The following is a 24,409-nucleotide window of genomic DNA, read 5'->3' as shown; positions in this document are numbered from 1 at the left end:
ATAAGGATGTGTCTCGACTTAGAAATCAAACTGCTTTATATATCTTTACAGTCAATAATTTACATTCGGCATTACAACTGTCACATTCTTTCTATGAGCTTCACGCTTGATAAATTAACAACAGACCCAGATCTGACCCAGAAATTGGAAAAGAAAATACATAACAGATAAAATCCAATTATTCCTAACCTTATATCGGGCATTTATATCGGTACACAATATCTGATTTTGTATTAACTTACATCTTACTGCTTTGTGTGACTACATCAATAAAAGTAGGCACATTTTATGTTCTTTTCATGGGGCATGGTTTAAAATTGTGTAGATCAGCATTTCAGATTTTAATCTGAATTAATACATATCATATTGAAGATCTGACCTGACGGTGAGACTTGAGTGAATCTTGGGCAAAATGAAGATCTAAGTTAATAGATCTTTGAGAGGATATCTGCTATGAATACTACAATGTTTAAATGCATGAATCTGCGAGACAACACAGTTCATTAAGTTACCTAAGGTTGTATCACAGTTCAATTCTGATCAACATCAGTTTAAGAGAAATAATTACTACACAGGGAAATTACAACACAGAAAATAATCTGTTTTGGTACTCAGATCACCTAAAACTCTACTGCCCAAATCCTATTCCACACCATGCCCTGCTAACCTACTGCCTGGTCCTCTCTGACTTTCACTGATTCCCTGTCATTCAATGTCTCCAAATGAAAATTCTCATCCTCATGTTTATATATCCCTTCATGGTTTAGCCCTTTCTATCTATGTAACCTCTTCCAGCTCTCCATAAATTGAAAAGTCTTGCAGAATATCGTCTTGCTTAATATGAACATATGAATTAGGAGCAGGAGTAGGCCATTCGGCCCCTTAAACCTGCTCCGCTATTCAATTACATCATGGCTGATCTGATTGTGGCCTCAACTCCATATTTCCACCTACCCCCAGTAACCTTTGACTCCCTTGTTAGTCAAGAATCTATCTGCCTTAAAAATATTCAATGACCCTGCCTCTACCACCCTCTGGGGAAGAGAATTCCACAGACTAACAATTCTCCAGAGAAAAGATTTCTCCTCATCTCCATCTTAAACGAGAGACCTCTTATTTTTAAACTGTGCCCCTTAGTTCTAGTCTCCCCCACAAGGTGAAACATCCTCTCAGCATCCACCCTGTCATGTCTCCTCAGGATCTTATATGTTTCAATAAGATTACCTCTCATTCTTCTAAACTACAATGGATGCAGGCCCAACCTGTCCAACCTTTCCTCATAAAATAACTCCTTCATCCCAGAAATCAGTCAATGAACCTTCTCTGAACTACTTCTAGTGCAATATGTCCTTTCTTAAATAAGGAAAGCAAAACTACACAGTGCTCTAGATGTGGCCTCATCAATGCCCTGTACAACTGTAGCAAAACATTCCTACTTCTACATTCTGCTTTCTCACCTTTATGCCACTATCAGCACCTTCTTCAGCTCTTACCACTACCATTAATACTCCCTTTGTCTTGAGTCCATGACATCTTTGTCAATCTCTCCTTAGCCCCCTATCACTAACCTTCTATCTTGCCTTACCTACTCCACCCACCTCCTCCCATGCAGTATAAATTCCATCGCTTTCCACTTCTCTTTAGTTCTGAAGAAGAGTCATATGGACTTCAAACGTTAACTCTGTTTCTCTCCACAGATGCTGTCAGACCTGCTCAATTTTTCCAACATTTTCTGTTTTTATTTCAGATTTCCAGCATCCGCAATATTTTGCTTTTATCCCTACTTCTATATTCCATTCCCCTTGCAATGAACAACAACATTCCATTTGCCTTCCTAATCACTTGCTGTGCCTGCATACTAGCGTTGTGTGATTCATGTATCGGGACACCCAGATCCTTCTGTATCTCAGAGTTCTCCAATTTCTCTCAATTTAGATAATGAACTGCTTTTCTATTCTTCCTGCCAAGTGGACAAGTTCACATTTTCCCACATTATACTTCATTTGCTAAATGTTTGCCCTATCACTTAACCTTTCCATATCCCTTTGCAGAATCCTTATGTCCTCTTCACAACTTACTTTCCTACCTATCTTTGTGTCATCAGCAAATTTAGCAACCATACATTCAATCCCTTCATCCAAATCATTAACATAGATTATAAATAGTTGAGGTCACAGCACTGATCCCTGTGGCACTCCATTTGTTACATTCTGCCATTCTGAAAATGACCCATTTATGCCTACTCTCTGTTTCCTTTTAGCTAACCAATCCACTATCCATGCTAATATGTTACCCCCTACACCATGAGCTCTTATTTTGAGTAGTAAGCTTTGATGTGTCACCTTGTCAAATGCATTCTGGAAATCTAAGGACAGCACATCCACAGGTTCCCCTCTATCCCCTTCATCCCACAATTGACGACCATGCCTTCAGCCTCCTAAGTCCCATGGTCCAGAATTCCCTCCCTAAACCTCTCCACTTGGCATTGCTCTTTTAAGGCTGTCCATAAATCTGACCTCTTTGACCAAGCTTTTGATTACCCCATCTAATATCATCTTTTGGTCAGCATCCATTTCCATCTGACTCTGTGAAGCACCCTCAGTGAGCGACTCTGATCCCAGAACAGACGGCTGTGTACACTGTTACACTCTTCGAAGCACTCCTAGCAAACAGGCCTTAACTAGTGCTCTATGTTTTCTTCCTGCTAGTTGGTTTCAAACCCAATTTTCTACTCATCCCCTAATTCCATCTCCTCTCCTGAGTGACATGTCGTCAAAACTTTTCTGAAAGCTCATGTACACTACATCAATTGAATGTCCCCATCCACCATATCTGACATCTCCTAAAATAATGTTAACAGGCTTGTCAAGCATGATTTTCTTTTCTGGAATCCATATTGCCAGCTTCATCTATTTTGTCTTCATCTAGATATTTTTCTAATTCCACCTTTAATTTAAGATTTCAAAATTTTCCCTGCCACTGATGCAAAGCTAATTAGCCTATAATTAGTTGGATTAGCTCTGTCTTCTTTTTAAAATGGGTATTACATCAACCACTTTCCCGACTTCTGCCATGCATTCCATCTCAATATAATCTTGAAATGCCATTTTGTGGGTCTCTGCTATTTCCCTCACGTTCCATGGTAAGATCCCATGATGTCCTGGCACATTATCCTCCTTTAGCTTAATCTAATATTTTTTATTCACTATAGTGCCTCATATCTTGTTTGTAACCAATTAATGATTTACCTCCTCCACATATCATTCTCTTTTGTAAATATTAAAGAAAATACTTATTAAGAATTCTTGTCAATTTTCATTTATTCTCTACTAACTCACTACCCTCTCTTCTCAGAGGTCCCATCTCACAGTTAACAATTGTCTTTTCTGTTCAACTTTAATAGTGCCTCTTATTTTATAGCTTTCATAATGTCTTTTCTTATTTTCTCATATTATTTCATATTTTCATCACACCTATAGGTCCCATGTACCCATTTCCTCAATTTTAGTTTGATTCTAACATCGTAATTTATCTACAGCATCCCAAAACTTGAAGTAGTCCTTTTAATGTTATTTAATAATCCCCTCAGTTAACTCCTTCTTCAATTCCCTCTCTCCCTCTGAAATCTGTCCTGCTCCAACCGGTGTCCTTGTTTTTGCACTAACCTGTCCCCTTTCTGTTTGGACTTTAAGGTCATTACTCTTGAGTTGTTCACCACATTTAATTCAGCTGATACTCATAGCTAGAATGAGGCAGATCATTCTGACTTTCAATCAGTGTTACTGGTTGCTTGTAAATAATGGGCTGAATTGTGCCCTTGATGGGAGGGTGGGCATGACCGACTTGGCGGCGGGCGGGCAGCCGATCGCTGAAATAGGCCCTGTCGCCATTTTAAGTGGGCGGGCCAATTAAGGCCCGCCCAGCGTGCCGCCCGATGGGAAGTGCTATGCGCATCCTGTGCGGGTGGGGGGGGGGGAATTCCCCAACTGCGAGAGTGCGCTCTTTCGCGCATGCGCACGAAAGAGCACACATCTCCCTGTGGCTAAGTGCTGCCTCAGGGAGATCGCTGAAAGGCTTTGAAACATTAAAAATAGAAATATTAAAAAAATCATTAACATGTCCCCCTCATGTGAAAATGTCACACGAGATGGGACATGTTAATGAAATACACAAAAACTTTATTAAACTTTTTAAATTCTGTTATCAAACCTCATCCCGCCACTGGATGAGGTTTGTTAAAAAAATCACTTACCAACCTGCCTGTTGGGCCCATGCACCGAGCCGAAGTTCACACGGGCTCCTCAAAATCCTGGTCAATTGGTGACTTAATGACCTTAACAAGGCCTTTAATTAATGGCGGGCGCGCATCACGCTGCTAAACATGATGCTGTGCGCTGACGTTGGGACGCTCGCGCAACATTTTAAGCGCTGACGTGCGGGCTCCGCCACCCGCACATCAGCCTGAAGATTCAGCCCAATGTCTTCCTTCTCCCACCATAACTACTTATTAGTTGTACATGGAGTTATGGCTTCTGATTTCAACAGTGTAATGCAGTAACTTTATAATATGTGTTTTGTCCGTGCCTCTTCAGAGAAAACACTGAAAACAGTGCCACCTTCTGTTTTTTCAGAATTATTACCTTTTAGGATAAATGACAAATTTGACAAAAGTTCCCATTTCAACTATATAAGGAGCAATTCCACATTCCTGTGCTCGCAAGAAGTGCAAAGCAGAGAATTTGGGCTATATGTCACAACCCCTATTCAGACTTGTGCTCTCTGCAAGTCTGACTTTCCCTCAGAAACACCTTTGTGAAGTATACTTGTGAATACAAGTATCTGTGATATTCTTTATAATTCATTTCATTTTACAGTTAGATCTGCAGACATCAGGCTGAATTTACTGGCTGCAGTGGTGGCCCTGTCCTGAAAGCAACCCTGACGTGGCCATTTTCAGAAGCCCTGATGGGATTAGATGTCAATCGGCAGTTAACAGCCGTTGTTGGGACTCATGACTTTAAAGGTGAAGGGGCCATCTCCAAGAGCTGCCAGCTAATCAGAGGGCCAAAGCTCTTCAGCCCCAGCAGTGCCACTGGCAGCTATGGCCATTGCATGGTCTGCAACAGACCCCAGATCAGTAGGGTTGCCAACTCTGGCTGGTCATATTCCAGGAGATGTCAGCGGAAGTGACATGACGGAAAGGCTGATTTTAAGAAACTGGAACCATTCCTTTCCTGAAGAATGGGACCATTGGACAGAGAGACAAGTAACTTAACTGCCTCATGCAGTTTGCTTGAGATTCGCTGAAGGGTTTCTCAGTGAAATTAGGACTATTTTAAAGTAAGAATTTTGAAAAAAAAAAACGAAAAAAATTAGCAGATGATTGCGGGCACGGGATTTTGCCTTATTTCGTTTAATTGCCTGGTGATTCAGTGCCGCACTCTGAGCTGGAGATGGAGGATTCCAGACACAGACTCCGGCCTATCCTCCTCACCGGGATCATTAGCTGCAGCTCAGCAGCGGTGGGGCAGCGGCTCCTGGCCATGGAAGCAGAGCGGGACTAACTCTTGGAGGACGCCCAGGAAGGGTGAGCCAGCATTGCTGACACGTGGTTTTCTCTGCTCCTTGGCAACTGGTCAGTTAGAGTGGCTGGGACAGGGCAGAGGTGCCACTGGTTCTCTCCCAGTGTCTCCACTCCCATGTTGGGGAGGGAGCGAGCTGCCTGCGCGTGCTCCATCCTGGTGTCTTGCCCTGCGTCGGCTTCCTACAGATATGCAGTGAGGCCCACTCACACTGCACTCACCCCAGGGGCACCTGCTGAACAGCCATCTGAGCCTCCTACCTAGCAAACTAGCAGCCAGAGAAACAATGCTCACCATTCCATTACTCAGTCACTTCAGCAGCTACTCCTGGTGCAGTTTGTTCACCGTGCCCACCGAGGTCACTTAAGGACCTCAATTGGTTTCCAGGCAGAAAGGCCATCCTTTAACTTCCACACTCCTAAATTAATTGGCAGCGGGGGGTGGGGGGAGGCTGGGGGCGGGAGAGTAGGGAGAATGACAGGCACTTTACCTCCTACCTTCCCTCACGAATCTATGGCTCCCCACAAGCCTCCCAGCTCATTTCTGGGGGCAGTGGTGGGGGGGGAATTAAATTCTGGCCATGAAATGGGATCAAGACGTGTAATTATTTTCATTCTGAATAACCAGTTTTTCTAGGAAGAAACTTGCACTTAATAAAATAAAAGGAAGATTTTCTGACTGTGTACGCTGCAAGCAGGAAGCCTCAATCACTGAGGAAACACTGGAAATTTAGGTGACTCATGCATAACTTTCTGTCAATTCATTTAAATGGTTGGAAAATCATGTGTTGTGTGTGCTTAAATTTCTGATATACACTTACCAGGTTAAGGGTCTCTGTCAAAAGTGCTGTGCCATAAAATAAATGGCACCACTGTGTATGCACTGGTGTTGTTGCTTTATCAGGTTTCCAGTTTGCTTTTTTTCTATTTGACATGGAGACATTTGATAACCTTAATTTGTTTTAATCTATGACATTTTTGTTTCTAAACTAATGCTTTGTTTTACCATTATATTCGAAAAGTACTGAATAATTTTATGGTGAAATAAAAGCCCAACAGTGAAGGCAAAGGAATAGTGGTGATATATGCTATTTAAAGGTCATGACTTAAGTATAACTATATATAGTGGAACTGATGTTTAATAAAGTGATTTACAGAGAGAACAAAACACCAGGGGTTTTCATTCTCCTATTTCTTTTTGGTTGGATATACAGTTATTGCTAGTTACTGGAGTCTTGGTTAATAGGAACATTCCTTTATAAGGGATATTTCTGCAATAATTGATTACCAATTTATTTGGGATGAAGGTAGATAGATTTGGTTAATGGGGCCAGCCTGATAAATGGAACTATTTCACTTCTATCAGGTGCCCAATTAACTGCCTTCGTTGGGAAAAGAATATTTTAAGGATTTAAGATGCTTTCCAGTATTTTCCCAAGCATGGCATATTTATTTTACGCCTATTTTGTAACTTATTACAAGTAATTTTGTATTATTAATACTTAATAACTAAACAGCAGTTAATATTTATTAACTATTTTTTGCAATGTCTCAAACACCCCTTTCTAAACACGTAAGGAGGATTTTGAAATGAATATTTATTTATTGCTAAAGAGAAACCTTGAAAACAATCTCATCTCGTATTTTCAATTCATTTTTCTCCCGCTCATTAGTTCCCTTGTGCCGTGGATCATTATCTGAACAACAGGGCTGGCTGAAATTTTATTCCCACAGGATTTAGAGAATATTGCTCTGCAACCAGTCGCTGGAGGTGCTAATGAGTACAGCATCAGTGGACTGGTTCTTTAATCCATCTTTCCCTTCTTGCAGGGAATTGTCTAGCACCCCGAGACATCCCGGCCAATGTATTGTGTGGAGAATAGGAGAAACAACCCTGTGTATTTTCTCTCGATAGCAAAACCATTGGTATAGCAATGCACTGTGAAACTAGGCCATCCATAAAGACTGAAAAAGCAGCCAATACTACATCAGCACTGTACAACTGATTGATGTTAGCCCATGATGCAAAGCGTTGATTCTGTTCAAAGTTCCACTGTGTACCACGCTAAAAAGTAAATTTTATGATGTTTCACTCCCAGCACAGAGCATCGCTCAGAAGGAGTGCAGATTGCACAGTCAGATGTAAAAGTCTCTAGCTGTGCCTGATTTGTGGCACACCCTGTTTTCCAGTCATTAAATTAATCACTAGAAAGTTAGGAATGTCCTGATTTAAATGCACTGATTTGCACACCTGATTGTCCAGGCCAAGCTAGGTTTAAGTAAAACTTTGTGTTAGAAGCAGAGTCCGACAAGGTTTACACTCAATTATGAACATGTAATATTCTACAGAATATAAATTGGATTCAGATTGGATGAGGCGGCTTGATAAAATGACATAAATGGTGAAGGATTCCCTTTGAAACATTAACTAAATTCTACTTCCTTTTACTTTGAAACTTAACATATTTTATGGCTACAAATGGGTTTAACTGAGAAATTCAGACATAAATTGTCTAAATATGGTTTTAGTTTAGTGGTTTAGAATAAAGAGGAAATATATTCACCAATTTCCAGTCTGATATCTTTTTATTTAACTGATCCTGAAGAAATCTTAATTTTTGATTGTAATTTTCTCTCATGATTATAATTTCATTCTGCAGTTCATTTATCTTGGCAGCAGCCTGCAACAGAGAATGTTATCTTAGTTACATCACCATCACAAACATCTGTATAAAATCAAAGTTCAGATGCAATTTGTAACAGCCAACAAAACAAACATTCATAGCAACACTGTTTCACTAAAAAATAGAATTTGAAAGCAATACAGAATGAGGAACATTATAGACTACAGAATATATGTTCCCTACAGGTATTTATCTTAGACAAGTTTACATTGTTTTTACGATCACTTTTAAAAAGTTATTCTTTCACAGTATGCGGGCACTTGTGGCAAGGCCAGGATCAGTGGTAGCGCTCTCACTTCTGAGTCAGCGGGTTGCCGGTTCAAGTCCCACTACAGAGACTTGCGTCTATAACTAAGCTGACACTTTAATGCAGCACTGAGTAAGCGCTGCACAGTTGGAGGTGCTGCTTTTTGAATGAGACACAAAACAAAGGCCACGATTTCCTTCTGAGGTGAAGGCAAAAAGACCCCTTGGCAATTTTTGAAGAACAGTGGCAGAGTGGGAGGGTGGGGGTTCACTCTGGTGCTAATAATTAACCCTCAACCTAACATCTCTGAGGCAGAATGTATTTTTTAGCTCATTGCAGTTTGTGGGATATTGCTGTATGCAAATTGACTGCTACATTTCCTACATTATAACTGAAACTACGCTTCATTGGCTGTAAAGTTCTTTGGGATGGCCTGAAGTTGTGAAAGGCACTATGTAAATGCAAGCTGTTTCTTCACATCAGGGACAAAAATAATCAATGTCAATGTTGACATAATTTCTAGAATTATTCTCTCAGCACAAATAAAAACCATCTGACATGTAAATTGAATTAAGAAAACATGTTTTAGTTGCAGTTTCCTATTAAACCTCATGTAAGAGTTTCCGTTTTAGTGTATTTGGGAAAATGCGTCCAAAATGCATTTGAAATTGCTCTGATTAGGTCATAGTTCAAGTTTTTGATAAAGTTCACTTGCATAATCTCAAACATAAAATCTTCCATGAATCAGTGCACTCAGGCACATAATAGAATGTAATTATTTGTTTTTTATTCCTTTCCAATAAAATGTATTCCTTGATGTATTTAAGGTTGATAACCTGGGGTAGTTTCAATAATATAGCTGAAAATAGATTTATCAGTAAAAATAAGCAATTGTAATAAGGGTGTCCAGCCTTCCACACAAGTGATCTGATTTTTTAAAAAATTGTGCCAAATCATTTAATAGTTTTATTGTATACCGATCAGTTTCTTAATAAATATTTTTTGATACGAAAAGTCCTTTAAAATCTGTCCATTAGTGCCCGTGTGCCTAAGAAAATGAACACAATTTGAAGAGCCTTCCCAGACCAACGCAATCAGCAGAATAATGCAATTTGACCTGGGTCGGAGCCAGTTTTTTGTGGGAGGCCTGATCCAGGCACATTGAACACTGAACTAATGTAAAAGATCGCAGAAAACACAAACAAGCATTTTTGAGAGTAACACAATTACATTAAAATTTTTCAATCTTTTATGCTGGTTCAGATAATTGTACTGGAAGCTATGTGCAAAATTAGTGAAAATAAACACAAACTCTATCATTTCTAAGTACTCCAGATTGCATAAGTAAGTAATCACAATAAACTGTTATAAAGCATGAGACCTTATCTGTGTCTTCTTGAAAAGTACCACTTACAAGAGGGTGGTAGTTGCCTAGAAATGACATGCTGTTCCACTTATATAAATCAAACAAAGGGCATTTTTGATTACATTGCTGTAGTATGCCCACACATTCAGACATATCTGAAAAAATATACATACCCTCTCGTGCCTATGAACTGACCGATATTGGCTTTTTGGCTGGAATTTTTAGACAGATTACAATGGTTGTTTTTAGCATCCAAATTTGTAGGATAGGTCAATGGTATTACAGTCTTATGCCTAAATTTGGAGTTCTTTATTTAAGAATCACAATGTGAATATGAGGAAGAAGAAGAAGACAACAATAGAGGAAGTCACATTTTATTTAAAAAACTAGGATGAACATTCACAGCCTGGAGTAGAAGAGTCTGATTATGTGCTTAAGCAGCATTCAAGGGGGTGGAGGGTGGGGGGGCTTATTTTTTTTAACATTGGCTTCACTGATGGCTCAAGAAGCTTATTTGGTGAGTAACTGGATCATACAGAACACCGAAGTCCAAGGTCTGATTCCCTGTCTGTGCAGAGTTAGCTGATCTCACATGGAGTAGAGGTAGGTGTGCTATATGTGGCCTTAGATAAAGAGAATCTGATTGCTGCCCAGCAAGCCTTGCTGGAAATGCATGTGTGGGTATTGGGTGCGGGCTTCACCACAATTCTAATTTTTTTTTCAGCATTTATAATTTTCTTCTTTTCTATTTTTTGGTATTCTCACACCTTTCATTATATCTAGTAAGGAGTTTAGACAAATGGCTTGTTGCTAAATCTCTGCGGGTGCTGCTCTATAACATGCTACCACATGTGATGCTTTTGATTTTCCCCCTCTATTTCCCCATGAAGAAACTACTTTCCATTTAACTCCTCATTACGATGATGCACTGAAATGTGAAAAATCATAGGAAACATTTGTGTCATACTGCTGCACAATGCAGTTCAAATAAACTCACTGTGGCACTTCACCATGCCTCACCCTATATTTGGATAGATCTAGTGGGGGCTTTTTGCTGTTATAAAGTGTGGCCTCTGCAATAAATAAAGCTATTTTTAGTCCAACCCACCCACTCCTTTCTCAACTGTTGTTTTAAAATGCTGAACATGTAAACAGAATTTTTCGGATGTAAAACTGGATTGTGTCTGATAAATCAATTATACATAATTTAGCATAAAATTATAGGTATAGTTAATAAAGAAAAAATACTGAACTATACTAATAGAAAATATTCCGTCAATTAAGATTTCAAAAACTGGTAAATTGTTACAAATAGCAAATATATATCTTTACTTGTAAAAAATGTAATTAAACTCTACCTCTTTTCTGTAAACTGCAAATTGTGTTGCTATTGCTTCAGAATGGCTGTTGCTCTAAAAATCAGAAAAGCATTTATTCCACAGCTCATACAGACACTGAAAAAGCTAAATCTTCAAAGAGCGCAAATATAGTTACTACAAAGAAAAGATTTTTTTGGTCTTTCCTGCTCATTCTCAGCTATAAATCCAAATTAAGAAAAATACATCAAGACAACAGAATTGTAGACAATGAAGCCCAACACATTTCTTCACTTAACCCATTCCAGCAAAGGGCTTTTTCAATAATAAGCCCTCATCAATCCAAACCAGCAGCTATTTTTCAATGTCTACCAGTCTGTATAACTAATCGTTTCACTAATGAAATAATTCACGAACCATTTAACTAGTCATATACTATTTCATTAGTACCGAAAGCAATCTTTTGGCATTTAAATTATTTGTAGCCCCTCAGCCAGTCCGTGTGCCAGTCAATATTAAATTACCAAGACAGGCATGTGGCTTCAACTAATCACAAAGTGAATTGCAGTAGGTTCCAACTAGTGAGGTATTTACGCTAGCCTACTGTAAAGCTCATGGTTTGAAACTTAGTTTATTCCTAATTCCTACAGCAGGGAGTTTTACTTGGAACAACAATTTAAATAGCTCTATAGCATTCAAACTGGGTTATTTCGTATGAATTCTTAAATATATCATGTTATGTGGATCAACACTATTCAATTCGTTTCACTTATGAATCTTGCTTTCAAAAACAAGTTTAAGTTTCTGAAAGTTTAAATAAAAATTGTAAAATAAGATATAAATACTAAACATAAATCAACAATTTGTTTCATGTGCTAATTATTGATGTAACTGAAACTTACATCCATTAGACTGCAGTTACAAATACTTTTATGTTTGCCATTTAGGTTATGGATAATAGAGCTGACTTTAAGCATGAGTCAGTAAAAGTACTGCCACCTTGTCTGTTATCATTTAGTGTCGTAAACACTTGATTAAAGTAATTTTTAAGAGTTGATTATTACAAAATGGGTAGTTTGCTGATACCAGTGTCTGTTCATCCCTTAGATCAATACTATGCTCCAAGAAGGCCTCTTGGACAGTCTCAAGGGTATTAGCTCTTCTGCAGTGAAACCTTCCAGAGCTTGTTGGTGTAGGCAGTTCAGATAGCTCTCTGTTCTCTGCATCAGTGTGAGAAAATGGAATGGAGCTTCTTGTACCTTCAAAACCAAAAGGCAGATTTAACATAATAAGATCTCCATTCATATGAAATTGAACATTTAAGACAATAATTAATTTCAGAAGTTGTGAAAAGACAAAATGTGTCCAGAACTGACATATCAATGCCCTTCAGGAATATATTAAACTAGATTAAAATATTTTGAAAGCTATTTATTTGAACTATGTATAGATTTCTTGGGGTGAATTTTACTATCAGAAATTGGGCACGCTGCCCACACTCCCCATCCCTCAAGCTTATGTAAAATCTGGCATGATGGCAGGAAGTTGGGCGAGCACCAAAACTGGCAGCTCACTACCAATTTTTAAAAATTAATTAATAAGCTATTAAGCTTGTTAACAACCCAAGCATCCGCAATTTTATATTGCCTGCTGGATCTTTTGGGCATTAAATCCAAAGAAGCTTGTGTGTCTTTTATGCCAGCTAAAATGAGGCAGCACAAAATGGCAGATTAATAAAGACTCATTCTGAGAGCAGGGGAACTTTGACCGCGCATTAACCCTCTGCTACATGACTTACCGGCCTGCAGCGCTGATTCTCAGAACCCTCACACCAAGGTGTTATTCTCATTATAATGTGAATGTAACTGCTACAAAAATTCAACACAATGGCCCAGATCTTCCGGTCTCCAGATGGTCAGAGACTGGATGTATCCCGGAATATGGATTACAGGACTCTTCTTCAGAATTCCCAACACAAAGACCCCAGGGGGATTGCCTGGGTAGCTTCAACTTCCAATGGACAATTCCACTGCACACCAAGACCCTCTGAAAAATTCTCTAACCCTAGGTTAGAGTTGGAAATTTTGGACAGATCTGACTTACTTACCTGAATAGTTACCCAGGAAATGTTAGACTGAAAAATACCATGGGGAGAATTTTCTGTTCAGCATGCAGGGGCAAGCCCCACACGCCGCTGCATAAAATGACGTGCGGTGACGTCGGGTGTGCGTCCCGACGTCACCACGTGTCATTCCGATCTTCCATTCGGACTGTCAAAGGCCCGTTAAGGCCATTATTAATCCAATTAAAAGTATTGACAGGGCTGCCTGTCCAACCTTAAGGTTGGCGGGCAAGCGAAGAGCCCAAGCAGCCTTCGCATTTTTCATGAAACCTCATCCCGCCCATGGTTTAATTGAATAAATAAAAAATTTTTTGACACTTCATAAACATGTCCCAACTCATGTGACACTGTCACATGAGGGGACATGTCTAAATAATTTTTTTCTGCCTTTAATGAAAACTTTCATTCTGAACTTAATCTCCCTGAGGCAGCTCCGTGCCTCAGAGAGATTTCTGCGCTCTTATGCGCACATATGTGAAAGAGCGCAGGCCCCAACTCTCCGTCCTCCCCCCGCCCGCACAGGTAGCACTGAGAGCTACCGAAGCGCGTGTCACGCTGGGTGGGCCTTAATTGGCCTACCCAGATAAAATGGCAGCGTGCAGCCGATCAGCTCCACGCCTGCCCATGCCCGCTCCTGACCAGCCCACCCAAAAGGGAGAAAATTCTCCCCCCTGTCTAATTCCTGGGTAACTATACAATTGACCCCCCACTGACTCTCTACCGTCCCCCCCGCCGACAACCTGACTCATCCCCCCAACCCTCCTATACCCTCTAACCTTCCAACTCCACCCAACCTTCCGACTGCCTGCCCTGACCTTCTGACTCCCTGCCCTGACCCTCCGAGTCATTGCCATCCTGACCTGACTTCACCACCTTACCCACACTGCACCTACCACCCTGTCACCCTACCCAGCTGGCACCCTACTCATCCTGCCACCCTACCCACCCTGTCACCCTACACTGCCACCTACAACCCTGCTCACCCTTACTCTGCCACACTACCCAGCTGGCACCTTAACCACCCTACCCACTTACTTCACGCACTCATTCACCAACACACTGAAAAGCTATTTAAATGTCCAAAAGTTTTTCAGTGTATTAGTGGATGAAGACTTACCAAAATAAACAGCTGTTAGTGCTGTAAAAAGGGATCATGGCTTCCCCTGATGATCTTGCACTACAAGGAAGTACTCCAAGAACAGGTATGCTTCACATTTCTGAAAAGGCTCGGTTTGGACATCCGGACCAGAAATGCTGAGCTCCTGTGTTGGGTAGGAAAATAGGGGCGGAATGACAATCCAACGGTGTTTGCCACTCCTCGGAAGATTGGTCCTTACATTATATTAACTCAATGTTGTGGCATTTAAAAACAGGCATGAGAAACTGCTCCTGATACTAACTATAATCTTGGAAGGGAGCAAGAGGAAGGGTATGTGGTTGGGAAGCAAGCTTCCTATGCAGCTACAATTGGCCGGTTTACTGCTAATTGGCCACAACATGCTTTATTCAGTGTGTATAAAGGGCGGTGGTGGGAGCCAGCTGACTAAGTGCTTTCAGGTCAGCCTCCCGCTTGCTGCTGAGAAATGTAAAATTGTCCCCCTTATGTGAGGAAAATTTCACGAGAAATATTCAATATTGCAGGAGTTAATCATTTGAACTTTAGGTTGCTCTGAAATAACATTTTTAAATTACCACAAGAGCAGTACAATATCCTCCCTGATAAGTTATCACACATTCAACTGATTCCAAATAATTTATTCCCCAGTATGTTGTTTGGGCAATGGTTATTTTAAATTTCTAATTCTGGTGGAGGCAAAAACATTCTGTCGTATATGAGATTTGTTTGCCTTAAATGTTTCTTAGGCTTTCACTCCCTGCAAAAATATGTTTTACATTTGAAGTACAGTAACAGGCTCTGTTGCAACTTTTTGGCAATATGTTAGTATTACTTTTGTCATCAGTTAAGGTGCAGCGTGGTACCAGAAGGAAATCTGAACCGACCGCTAAGATTTGATCCAACGCGCGTTGGGTTTTACAAGGAATCTGGAATTGAGCACATCACTTTTTAACCTTTTCAGGATAACACTGAGCTGCATAAGTGAAAAGTAAGAGACGGCAAACATACAAGGCTGACTCAGGGCATTCTACCTTAATGGTGCCTCACCAACTGATATACCAAGGTGTGCAATGAGGCACATGGAGGGAATAATCTTCCCTAGTAAAGGAAGAAGAAGCCAGCTTCTATCAGCAAGAACACATGGTTAGAGGCAGCTGAGGAGGTCAGCAGCAGAAATACTGCGGTCTATACCTGGATCCAGCCCTGGAAATGGTTTAATGATCTAACCAAGTCAGGAGAGATGAATACATTGCAGATTCACCTATATCCTGTGGAGCAAGCAAACCCCCTCCACCTCCAATTCTGTCTTGTCAAGTATACTCCATCACATTACTCCTCACAGCAACTTTAGGTCTGAGGAGCATCCATCATTCATTTGCATTTCCTCAACTCCCCATTTATCTGTCAATACTGCTGATTTGAATTCAAAGACAGCAGTGCTTTCTCAGGGCAGAACCGTCCACAGATTTGTGATAGCGGGCAGGAAAAAAGTCATTTTACCGGCCACAATGATGGGTTTTCGCACCATATCATCCCATTTCTGCCTCAATAATTATACAGCCACAGGAAACACGTCGTTTCACTGGCGGGTAGCCTCTGGTTTGCCCACCACGCCGTTACCTTGCTTCTTCCTCATGCAGGGTGCCATATTTAAACTGCAGCTGCACACACTTCTCAATGCTTGCAACCCAGGACTGCTCTGGTGAAGACATGGCCCCAAATGCCAAGAAGAGTGCAGCCCCCCAATTCAGTGATGCATCCCCGGGACGTCTTCTGAATGCTGTGGAGGCCCACTGCAATATCCTCTACCCCTGCTCTGGCCACAGGAGGCCGATCAATCTCACCGCTCTGGCTTGGGAGGCGGTGGCAGAGGTGGTCATTGCCAATGCTGCACAGAAGAGGTCAGCCATCCAGTGCAGAAAATCGATGAATGAGCTCAATTGTGCTGCCAGGGTAAGGCAACCATCTCATCACTCTAAAACTCACACACTCACAAGGCCATCAAATTCACTGGCATGTCACTCATTATTGGCTCAAGTGACATCACCACTCACTTTCTCCCGCACACCCTCTCTCACACATACCCTCACATCTCCATCTGGCCTCATCTTCTCTGGAGAGGGCTTCCTCAGCCCTCGCCATCTTGAGGCCACTTACACAGATCAACATGTGCCCCACATGCACCCTGGGATACCCCCCTTCCCCAGTACAGCCTTTGCCCTGCTGACTCTTCCCTTTCCTGAGGCCACTTCTCCCCATTCCCCAAGCAAGTCCTAGCCCTGCAGCTATTGAAAATGATCTGGTCTGGTAGGTAGTGGGGTCTGGTACAGCTGGTCTGGTAGGTAGAGACCTGCCCGTGAGCCCCCCTAAAAGTGATGTGATGCTGCCTGCTAAGCCTGGCACTGATGACCATGAGTGCCACCCAAAACAAGATAGGCAAACAAGCCTCAAAGTCCTGACTGAAGTGCAGCTCGTCAGGTACACGTAGCTTATGTGCAGCTGTGAAACGCGTCAGCGTGCCCAAATATTCCAGGGTGGGGGGGAATGATTCCGGCGAGCAGGGCTTATAATAAGATGATAAAGTATTGAAATTAGGTTCCCAACGTGCGGTGGCAGGAAACGTGGCCTGCCATTGACAAGTGGAGCAGACGATCGCAAACTGGTTTTATGACAGCATGAAAGCCATTTTTGGCCTTCTCGCCACATTGTTATCCCCCGCCCCAACCCACCATGACACCCAACGCCAACAGGGCCGGAAAGTTCTGGCCTCAGTGTCTTCTCAGTGAACTGATTATTGAACTGATCAAAATGTCTGCTTACAGAGAGACTGCCTCATTGCTCGGCAAGCCAGATAGGACATGTAATGCTGTTGTATTTCAAAACCCAAACATCCCCTTTTTTGATATGAACAAAAGCTTTGAAAATGCTGCAGAGAAGCCACAGCTCAGAAAGGCACATAGAAATGTTCAAATCTGCTAAAAGCTATGATAAAAGGGCAAGCAAAAGTGAACACAAAGAGAAGGATGCAAGTAAAATTATGGGTGAGTTAACATGGCTGCTGTAAACCGCCCTCTACCAGATCATGTTAAAATGCAAGGCGATATGTGGCAGAACTGGCAGTTTTTCCACTTGCAGTGGCAAAACTGTGAGCTAGCAACAGATTTACTTCAAGAGCCGGAGATGATACGAGTAGCCACACTTCTAATACTGCTGGGAAGGGACTGCTAAAAATTGTATTCTACCCTAAATCTATCCGACAAACAAAGAAAACAGATGACAGAGGTTCGACGTGAAGCAGCAGCTCGACATGGTCTAAAAGTCATCAACCCAGCAGAGACATTGAATCTGACAGACAAGCACCTTGCTCAAATCAAGTGCTGCAAGAAGTAATGATGAAAGGACGGCCTGAGAGCATAAAGGAACACCCCTGTGGTCACAGGAACATATTGGGCACACTGAGGTGAACTGACAACCCAAGATGGCATCTTGTACAGAGGAAATAGAGTCAGCATCCCTAAGGAGTTTAGGAGAGATGCTGAAGTGAATCTATGCAAGTCATCAAGGAATTGAATTGAATCTGAGGAAGGCAAGAGAATGCTCTATTGGCCAAACATGAGCAATGAAATTAAAGACCACATATGCCAGTGCAGTGCTTGTACTGAGTACCAGGCTAAACAAGCTAGAGAGCTGTTGATGACACATGACATCCCAGACAGACCATGGATGAAGCTGGGAATAGACTTTTTCAATTTGGCAGGAACTGATTATCTTATCACTGTAGACTATTATTCTGACTACTGGGAGTTAGACCAGCTAACTTCAACGATGATGAAAGAAATAGTAGAATGCCTAAAAGTAGACTTCAGCCGTTACAAATTCCAGACATTGTGATGAGTGACAATGGCCCTTAGTTCATGACTGAAGAATTCAGCCGTTTCACTAAGTATTGGGAAATTCAACACCACACATCATCTCCACACTATCTCCAGTCAAATGGAAAGGCAGCAAAAGTTGCCAAAGGAATTATTAAGAAATCGAGCAAATCCAGCACAGATGCATACAAGGCAATCCTCGAGTAGAAAAACAGACCAACTTAAGGCATGGAAAGTAGCCCAGCCCAAAGACTAATGTCACACTGCATGTAAACTTCTCTTCCAATAGCAAAAAAGCTACTGAAGCCAAAACTAGTAACAGGTGTGAGTGAAAAAAAATGAAGGTGAAATGGCAGAAAGCCAAATTTCAGTTTGACAAACTGCCAAACCATTGCCAGAGCTGTGCATTGGAGAACCATAGAACCATAGAACACTACAGCACAGAAAACAGGCCATTCGGCCCTTCTAGTCTGTGCCAAAATATTATTCCACTAGTCCCATTGACCTGCACCTAGTCCATAACCCTCCAGACCTCTCCCATCCATATATCTATCTAATTTATTCTTAAAACTTAAGAGTGAGCCCGCATTTACCACGTCAGATGGTAGCTCGTTCCACACTCTCACCACTCTGAGTGAAGAAGTTCCCCCTAATGTTCCCCCTAAACCTTTCCCCTTTCACCCTAAAGCCATGTCCTCTCGTGTTTATTTCTCCGAATCTAAGTGGAAAAAGCCTACTCGTATTTACTCTGTCTATACCCCTCATAATTTTGTAAACTTCTATCATATCTCCCTTCATTCTTCTACGCTCCAAGGAATAAAGTCCTAACCTGTTTAATCTTTCCCTGTAACTCAACTCCTTAAGACCCGGCAACATCCTAGTAAATCTTCTCTGCACTCTCTCAATCTTACTGATATCCTTCCTATAGTTAAGCAACCAGAACTGCACACAATACTCCAAAGTTGGCCTCACCAATGTCTTATACAACCTCACCATAACATCCTAGTCAGGGTACAAATCTTCAACACTCTCAACAGGAATCAGCCCAGGTGGAAATTTGGGATATGCATAGAGAAATTGTCACCTCAGTCATACACAGTGGAAATGCATGACCAAATATATCGGCACAACTGCAGGCATATATAAACAATGAGAGAAGCTGTTCCTTCACCACAGTCAGCTGGTCAAGGAGAAGGGACCTCACCAGTTGTACTGAGTACAGAACTACCATCAATCCCAGAAGTTCACGGATCCTCAACAGTGGTAATGGAACAACATTCTCCGGACAAGGAACATCACCCAGATGAATAGCCAATGACAAGGCGCACACGTACCATTAAGAGACCTGCACGGTTTAAAGACTGTATGCAATGCAAGTGGAGAGACTGACTAGTAGAACAGACAATTGTTAATGCAAGAAAACAATGCTGCCAAACCTGCTGAGTTTTTCCAGGTAATTCTGTTTTTGTTTTGGATTTCCAGCATCCGCAGTAGCTTTTTATTTTTAAAACAGTGGGTAATGTGGGTAACTCACAGTTACATGTGATCGTACATGCAAATGTGTCTTCTGTTCATTAGAAAAGGGGGGGATGTTTGGATGTTTTGTTCATTATGAAAAGGGGGGTTTGTGGGTTTTGAAATGCAACAGTAATAAGAACATAAGAACATAAGAACTAGGAGCAGAAGTAGGCAATTCAGTCCCTCGAGCCTGCTCCACCATTCATTATGATCATGGCTGATCTCATTTTGGCCTCAACTCCAATTTCCCGCCCTCTCCCTATAATCTTTCAACCCATTACGAATTAAAAATCTGTCTATCTCCTCCTTAAATTTATTCAGTGTCCCGGCATCCACTGCACTCTGAGGTAGTGAATTCCACAGATTCACGACCCTTTGAGAAAAGTAATTCCTCCTCATCTCTGATTTAAATTTACCACCCCTTAGCCTAATACATGTCCTATCTGGCTTGCCATAATCATGTGACCTTGGCCATGAGGCAGTCTCTCTGTAAGCAGACATCTTGATCAGTTCAATAAAGACCTCTCGCTGAGAAGACACTGAGAAAGTACTGCTGTCGTTGAACTTGAAACACATAGCTTCTGCAAACTTCTCTCTCCCAGCTCCTGACAAAATGAAAGCCGATATGTGGCAGATGACGTGAGAGTGACTGCCCTTGACATCAAGGCAGCATTTGACTAAGCATGGCATCAAGGAACCATAGAAAAACTGGAGTCGATGGGAATCAGGGGGAAAGCTCTCTGTCAGTTGGAGTCATACCTAGCACAAAGGAAGATGGTTGTGGTTGTTGGAGGTCAACCATCTCAGCTCCAGGACATAACTGCAGGATTTCTTCAGGGTAGTGTCCTTGGCCCAACCATCTTCAGCTGCTTCATCAATGACCTACCTTCCATCATAAGGTCTGAAGTGGGGATGTTCGCTGATGATTGCACAATGTTCAGCACCATTGGCAACACCTCAGATACTGAAGCAGTATATGCCAAATGCAGCAAGACCTGGACAATATCCAGGTTTGGGCTGGTAAGTGGCAAGTAACATTCATAACATAAAGTGCCAGGCAACAACCACCTCCAACAAGAGAGAATCTAACCATCGCCGCTTGACATTCAATGGCATTACCATCACTGAATCCCCCACTATCAACATCCTGGGGGTTATCATTGACCAGAAACTGAACTGTACTAGCCATATAAATAGGGTGGCTCCAAGAGCAGGTCAGAGGCTGGGAATTCTGTGGAGAGTAACACACCTCCTGACTCCCCAAAGCCTGTCCACCATCTACCAGGCATAAGTCAAGAGTGTGATGGAATATTCCCTACTTGCCTGGATGAGTGCAGCTCCAACAACACTCAAGAAGCTAGTCACCATCCAGGACAAAGCAGCCTGCTTGATTGGCACCCCTTACACAAACATTCGCTCCCTCCACCACCGAAGCACAGTGGCAGCAGCGTGTACCAACTACAAGATGCACGGCAGCAACTCAGCGAGGCTCCTTAGACAGCACCTTACAAACCCATGACCGCTACCATCTAGAAAGACAAGGGCAGTAGACACATGGGAACACCATTACCTGGAAATTACCCTCCAAGTCACACACCATCCTTACTTGGTAATATATCACTGTTCCTTCACTGTCGCTGGGTCAAAATCCTGGAACTCCTGAACAGCACTGTGGGTGTACCTATACCACATGGACTGCAGCTGTTCAAGAAGGCAGCTCACCACCACCCTCTCAAGGGCAATTAGGGATGCACAATGAATGCTGCCCTAGGCAATGATGTACACATCCCATGAATGAATAGAAAAAGGGTGGGTGAAGACGCAGGTCATCTCAACTGGACAACTGAAAGGGAACCCCAGCAAGTAGTATTGACAATGTCAGGGATCTGGGGCACATGAGAGTTTGAAGAATAAAGCATCAGCATGCATGGCAGAGTGCTTGCACATGGCTCCCAAAGACCCTGGCACATACCCTTGACTCCCTGCCGATGCCTCATTCGTGGGGTCAGGTGCCCGGAGGCAGAGAAGTAGGGGTGGATGGTGGACGATTGGTAGGCGTTAAGGATCATGCTGAAACGAGACAGTGGACATTATTATTGAAGTGAAAGTGATTACATTTACAAAAGTTCTCTAATTGTGACATTCAATTATTCACCCATCTAACCAGTTATGATTTCATATTTCTTGATTTCCCTTGGCCTGCCACTTCTTCTAAGTGCTCCCTTGACATCCACAGCAGGGGTGGAGGCAACCTGCTGACCCTCTTGTCTTGGATGGCTTTGGCAGCCATCCTCTGGAGAGCCAAGGCCTGGAGGGCCCCAGTTTCCTTTGGCTGTCCTACTGAGGGCCAGCTGCTCTCTCTGCGGTGATAGAGGATGCGGTTAAAGGGGTCACAGGCAATGGGGATTCGGAATGACCAGGCAACTTCTGAGATTCCTGAGTGGATGTCTCAGGGTTGCCCAGCTGCAGCTCCTCCTCCCTTTGAATGCCCGAAGTCTCTGGCCTGGCTCCTTGAGGGGAAGGGGCACTTGGAGGGAGGTCAAAGTGCCCTGTACCCCTCTTGCATGCCAACTGCAGAAGCTCCCCCATGGCTATCGCAGTGAAGTGCAGATTTGCGCACATCTCTGGCAGAATCTGCTGATCCAGGATCTCCATGGAGTCCACCAACCTCCCCATGGAGACCTCGGTGCGTGCGCAGGTTGGCACCACTTCATCAGCCAGCAGGTGGATGGATTCTGCTGACTCATGCACTACTCTGTTGAGGGCCTCCAACACCACTGCATGATGTTCCCTTGCCTTTTGCTGACTCTCCACTATCAGTTGGAAGGCTGATTCCAGAGGCCTGTCATTGGACTCGGACCTCAAAGATACCTCTTCTCCAGCACTCCTCTGAGTGCTGCTTAGCTCAGCTGACCTGCCTCTTCCTGCTGAGAACACATGTGTGTGCGGTGACCACTAGAGTATGAGGCCTTTCCTACACTAGAGCTAAGGCCCACCGAGGTGTGTAGCTCTGGGCTGATGGAGGGTGCAGGTGTCTGTTGTGATGCCTCTACAGGTGCACATCTCTCCTCTTCTGTTCTCTCCTTGATCCTTTCTGGGAGAGTGAATGACAGTATAAGCTGCCTACAACATGGATGCACCCTTGGCCATGCGTGGATCCTTACTGGGTGGAGGCCCAAATCCAGTCTCCCCATCTCCAATTGCCCAGTCCTGCTCCACACCTGCCAGCTGAGCTGACCTGCTGAATTTTTCCAGCATTTTCTGTTTTTATTTCCGATTTCCGGCATCTGCAATATTTCACTTTTCATTTCCTGTCTAACAATGTTGATGGCATTTTAACATTCCAATATAGATTTGAGAACATCCAGAAGAAAGAACATACCAATCTGAATTAGGTTGAATCTGTACAGACAGATACAAATCACATTTTGCCTTTGAAAGCCTGCCCCTGCATTCTTTCAGATAAAGCTATAAGAGATGTCGTAATTTTCTAATAAAAATTGCTAAACTTGCACAATGAGTTCATTTGTTACTTAAGTCAATAATACCACCACTTAAGTAATTCCGCCAGAAACCAAATGTGGATCATGAGTTGTAGGTATAGTGAGCAGTGTTTACTTCTGGGGAATCCATCAGTCAGAAGCCTTTAGACCATCGCCTGGAGTAGACATAAGCAGCAGTATTCAATATCTATTCAAAGACTAGTATGTACATTTTGGGAAGCAGCTAGCATGTATTGATGCCTCCAGTAGTGAACAAATTTCCTCACAAATGTGGAGTATGTACTTCAGATGCTCCTGATATGATAATGGTAATTTGAGTAGAATTGTAGGGACATTCTAACTAGGGACAAAACAAGGGATAATTTGTATCTAGCAAGGGATAATTTGTATCTAGCTCTGGTAATCAATTCTAGTTCAGGAGCATGTACTTCAGATGGCCCTATTCAACATGTTTGGGAAGGTTTGGGACAAATACATTTTGATATGATATTGGTAATTTGAGTAGAATTGTAAGAACATTCTAACTAGGGACAAAGCAAGGGATAATTTGTATCTAGCTCTGGTAATCAATTCTAGTTCATTCACTCAAATCTAAGCTGAATTGCTCATTTTAGCTTCAATAATATTTTCTCAAATGCCTCCATGGCTAAGTAATTCATTGCCACAGAAGGCTATGGAGGCCAGGTCATTGAGTGTATTTAAGACCGAGATAGATAGGTTCTTGATTGGTAAGGGGATCCAAGGTTACAGGGAGAAGGTGGGAGAATGGAGTTGAGAAACTTATCAGCCATGATTGAATGGCAGAGCAAGCTCGATGGGCCAAATGGCCTAATTTCTGCTCCTATGTCTTATGGTCTTATGGTAATTAGTTAACAGGTCTCACAATTTGCCATTATCTCTCTCCTGGGTGAGTGCCACATAAATCCTAACTCTGTTGGGCTGCAACATGGGCCTGGTCTTTTGTTCCACAGATGGGAGCGCAGACCTGGAAAATTTCCTGGCTCATTGCACTCACCTCTGGAAAAAGTGCCCCGAAACCCCAAATGGTGAGTTCTTTGTTCCAGGGAGGGCAGGGTAGGGAGG

The 24,409-nt window shown here is 42.3% G+C and overlaps 1 protein-coding gene across 1 annotated transcript in view; it reads right to left on the bottom strand.

Annotated features, from left to right (window-relative positions):
- Positions 1-24,409, bottom strand: part of LOC144691231 (uncharacterized) — a 341,534-nt gene that overhangs the window by 14,866 nt on the left and 302,259 nt on the right. The window contains exons 15-17 of the mRNA XM_078559280.1: positions 12,281-12,453; positions 11,237-11,290; positions 8,146-8,262 (exon numbers count right to left, since the gene is read on the bottom strand). Coding sequence (XP_078415406.1) covers positions 8,146-8,262; positions 11,237-11,290; positions 12,281-12,453 — 344 coding nt within the window. The remainder of the gene's footprint in view (positions 1-8,145; positions 8,263-11,236; positions 11,291-12,280; positions 12,454-24,409) is intronic.

This window comes from Cetorhinus maximus, chromosome 2, assembly GCF_964194155.1.
Source record: "Cetorhinus maximus chromosome 2, sCetMax3.hap1.1, whole genome shotgun sequence".
NCBI lineage: Eukaryota > Metazoa > Chordata > Chondrichthyes > Lamniformes > Cetorhinidae > Cetorhinus > Cetorhinus maximus.
Note: the sequence above shows the minus strand (reverse complement) of the source record. Positions and strands in the feature narration are given on the sequence as shown.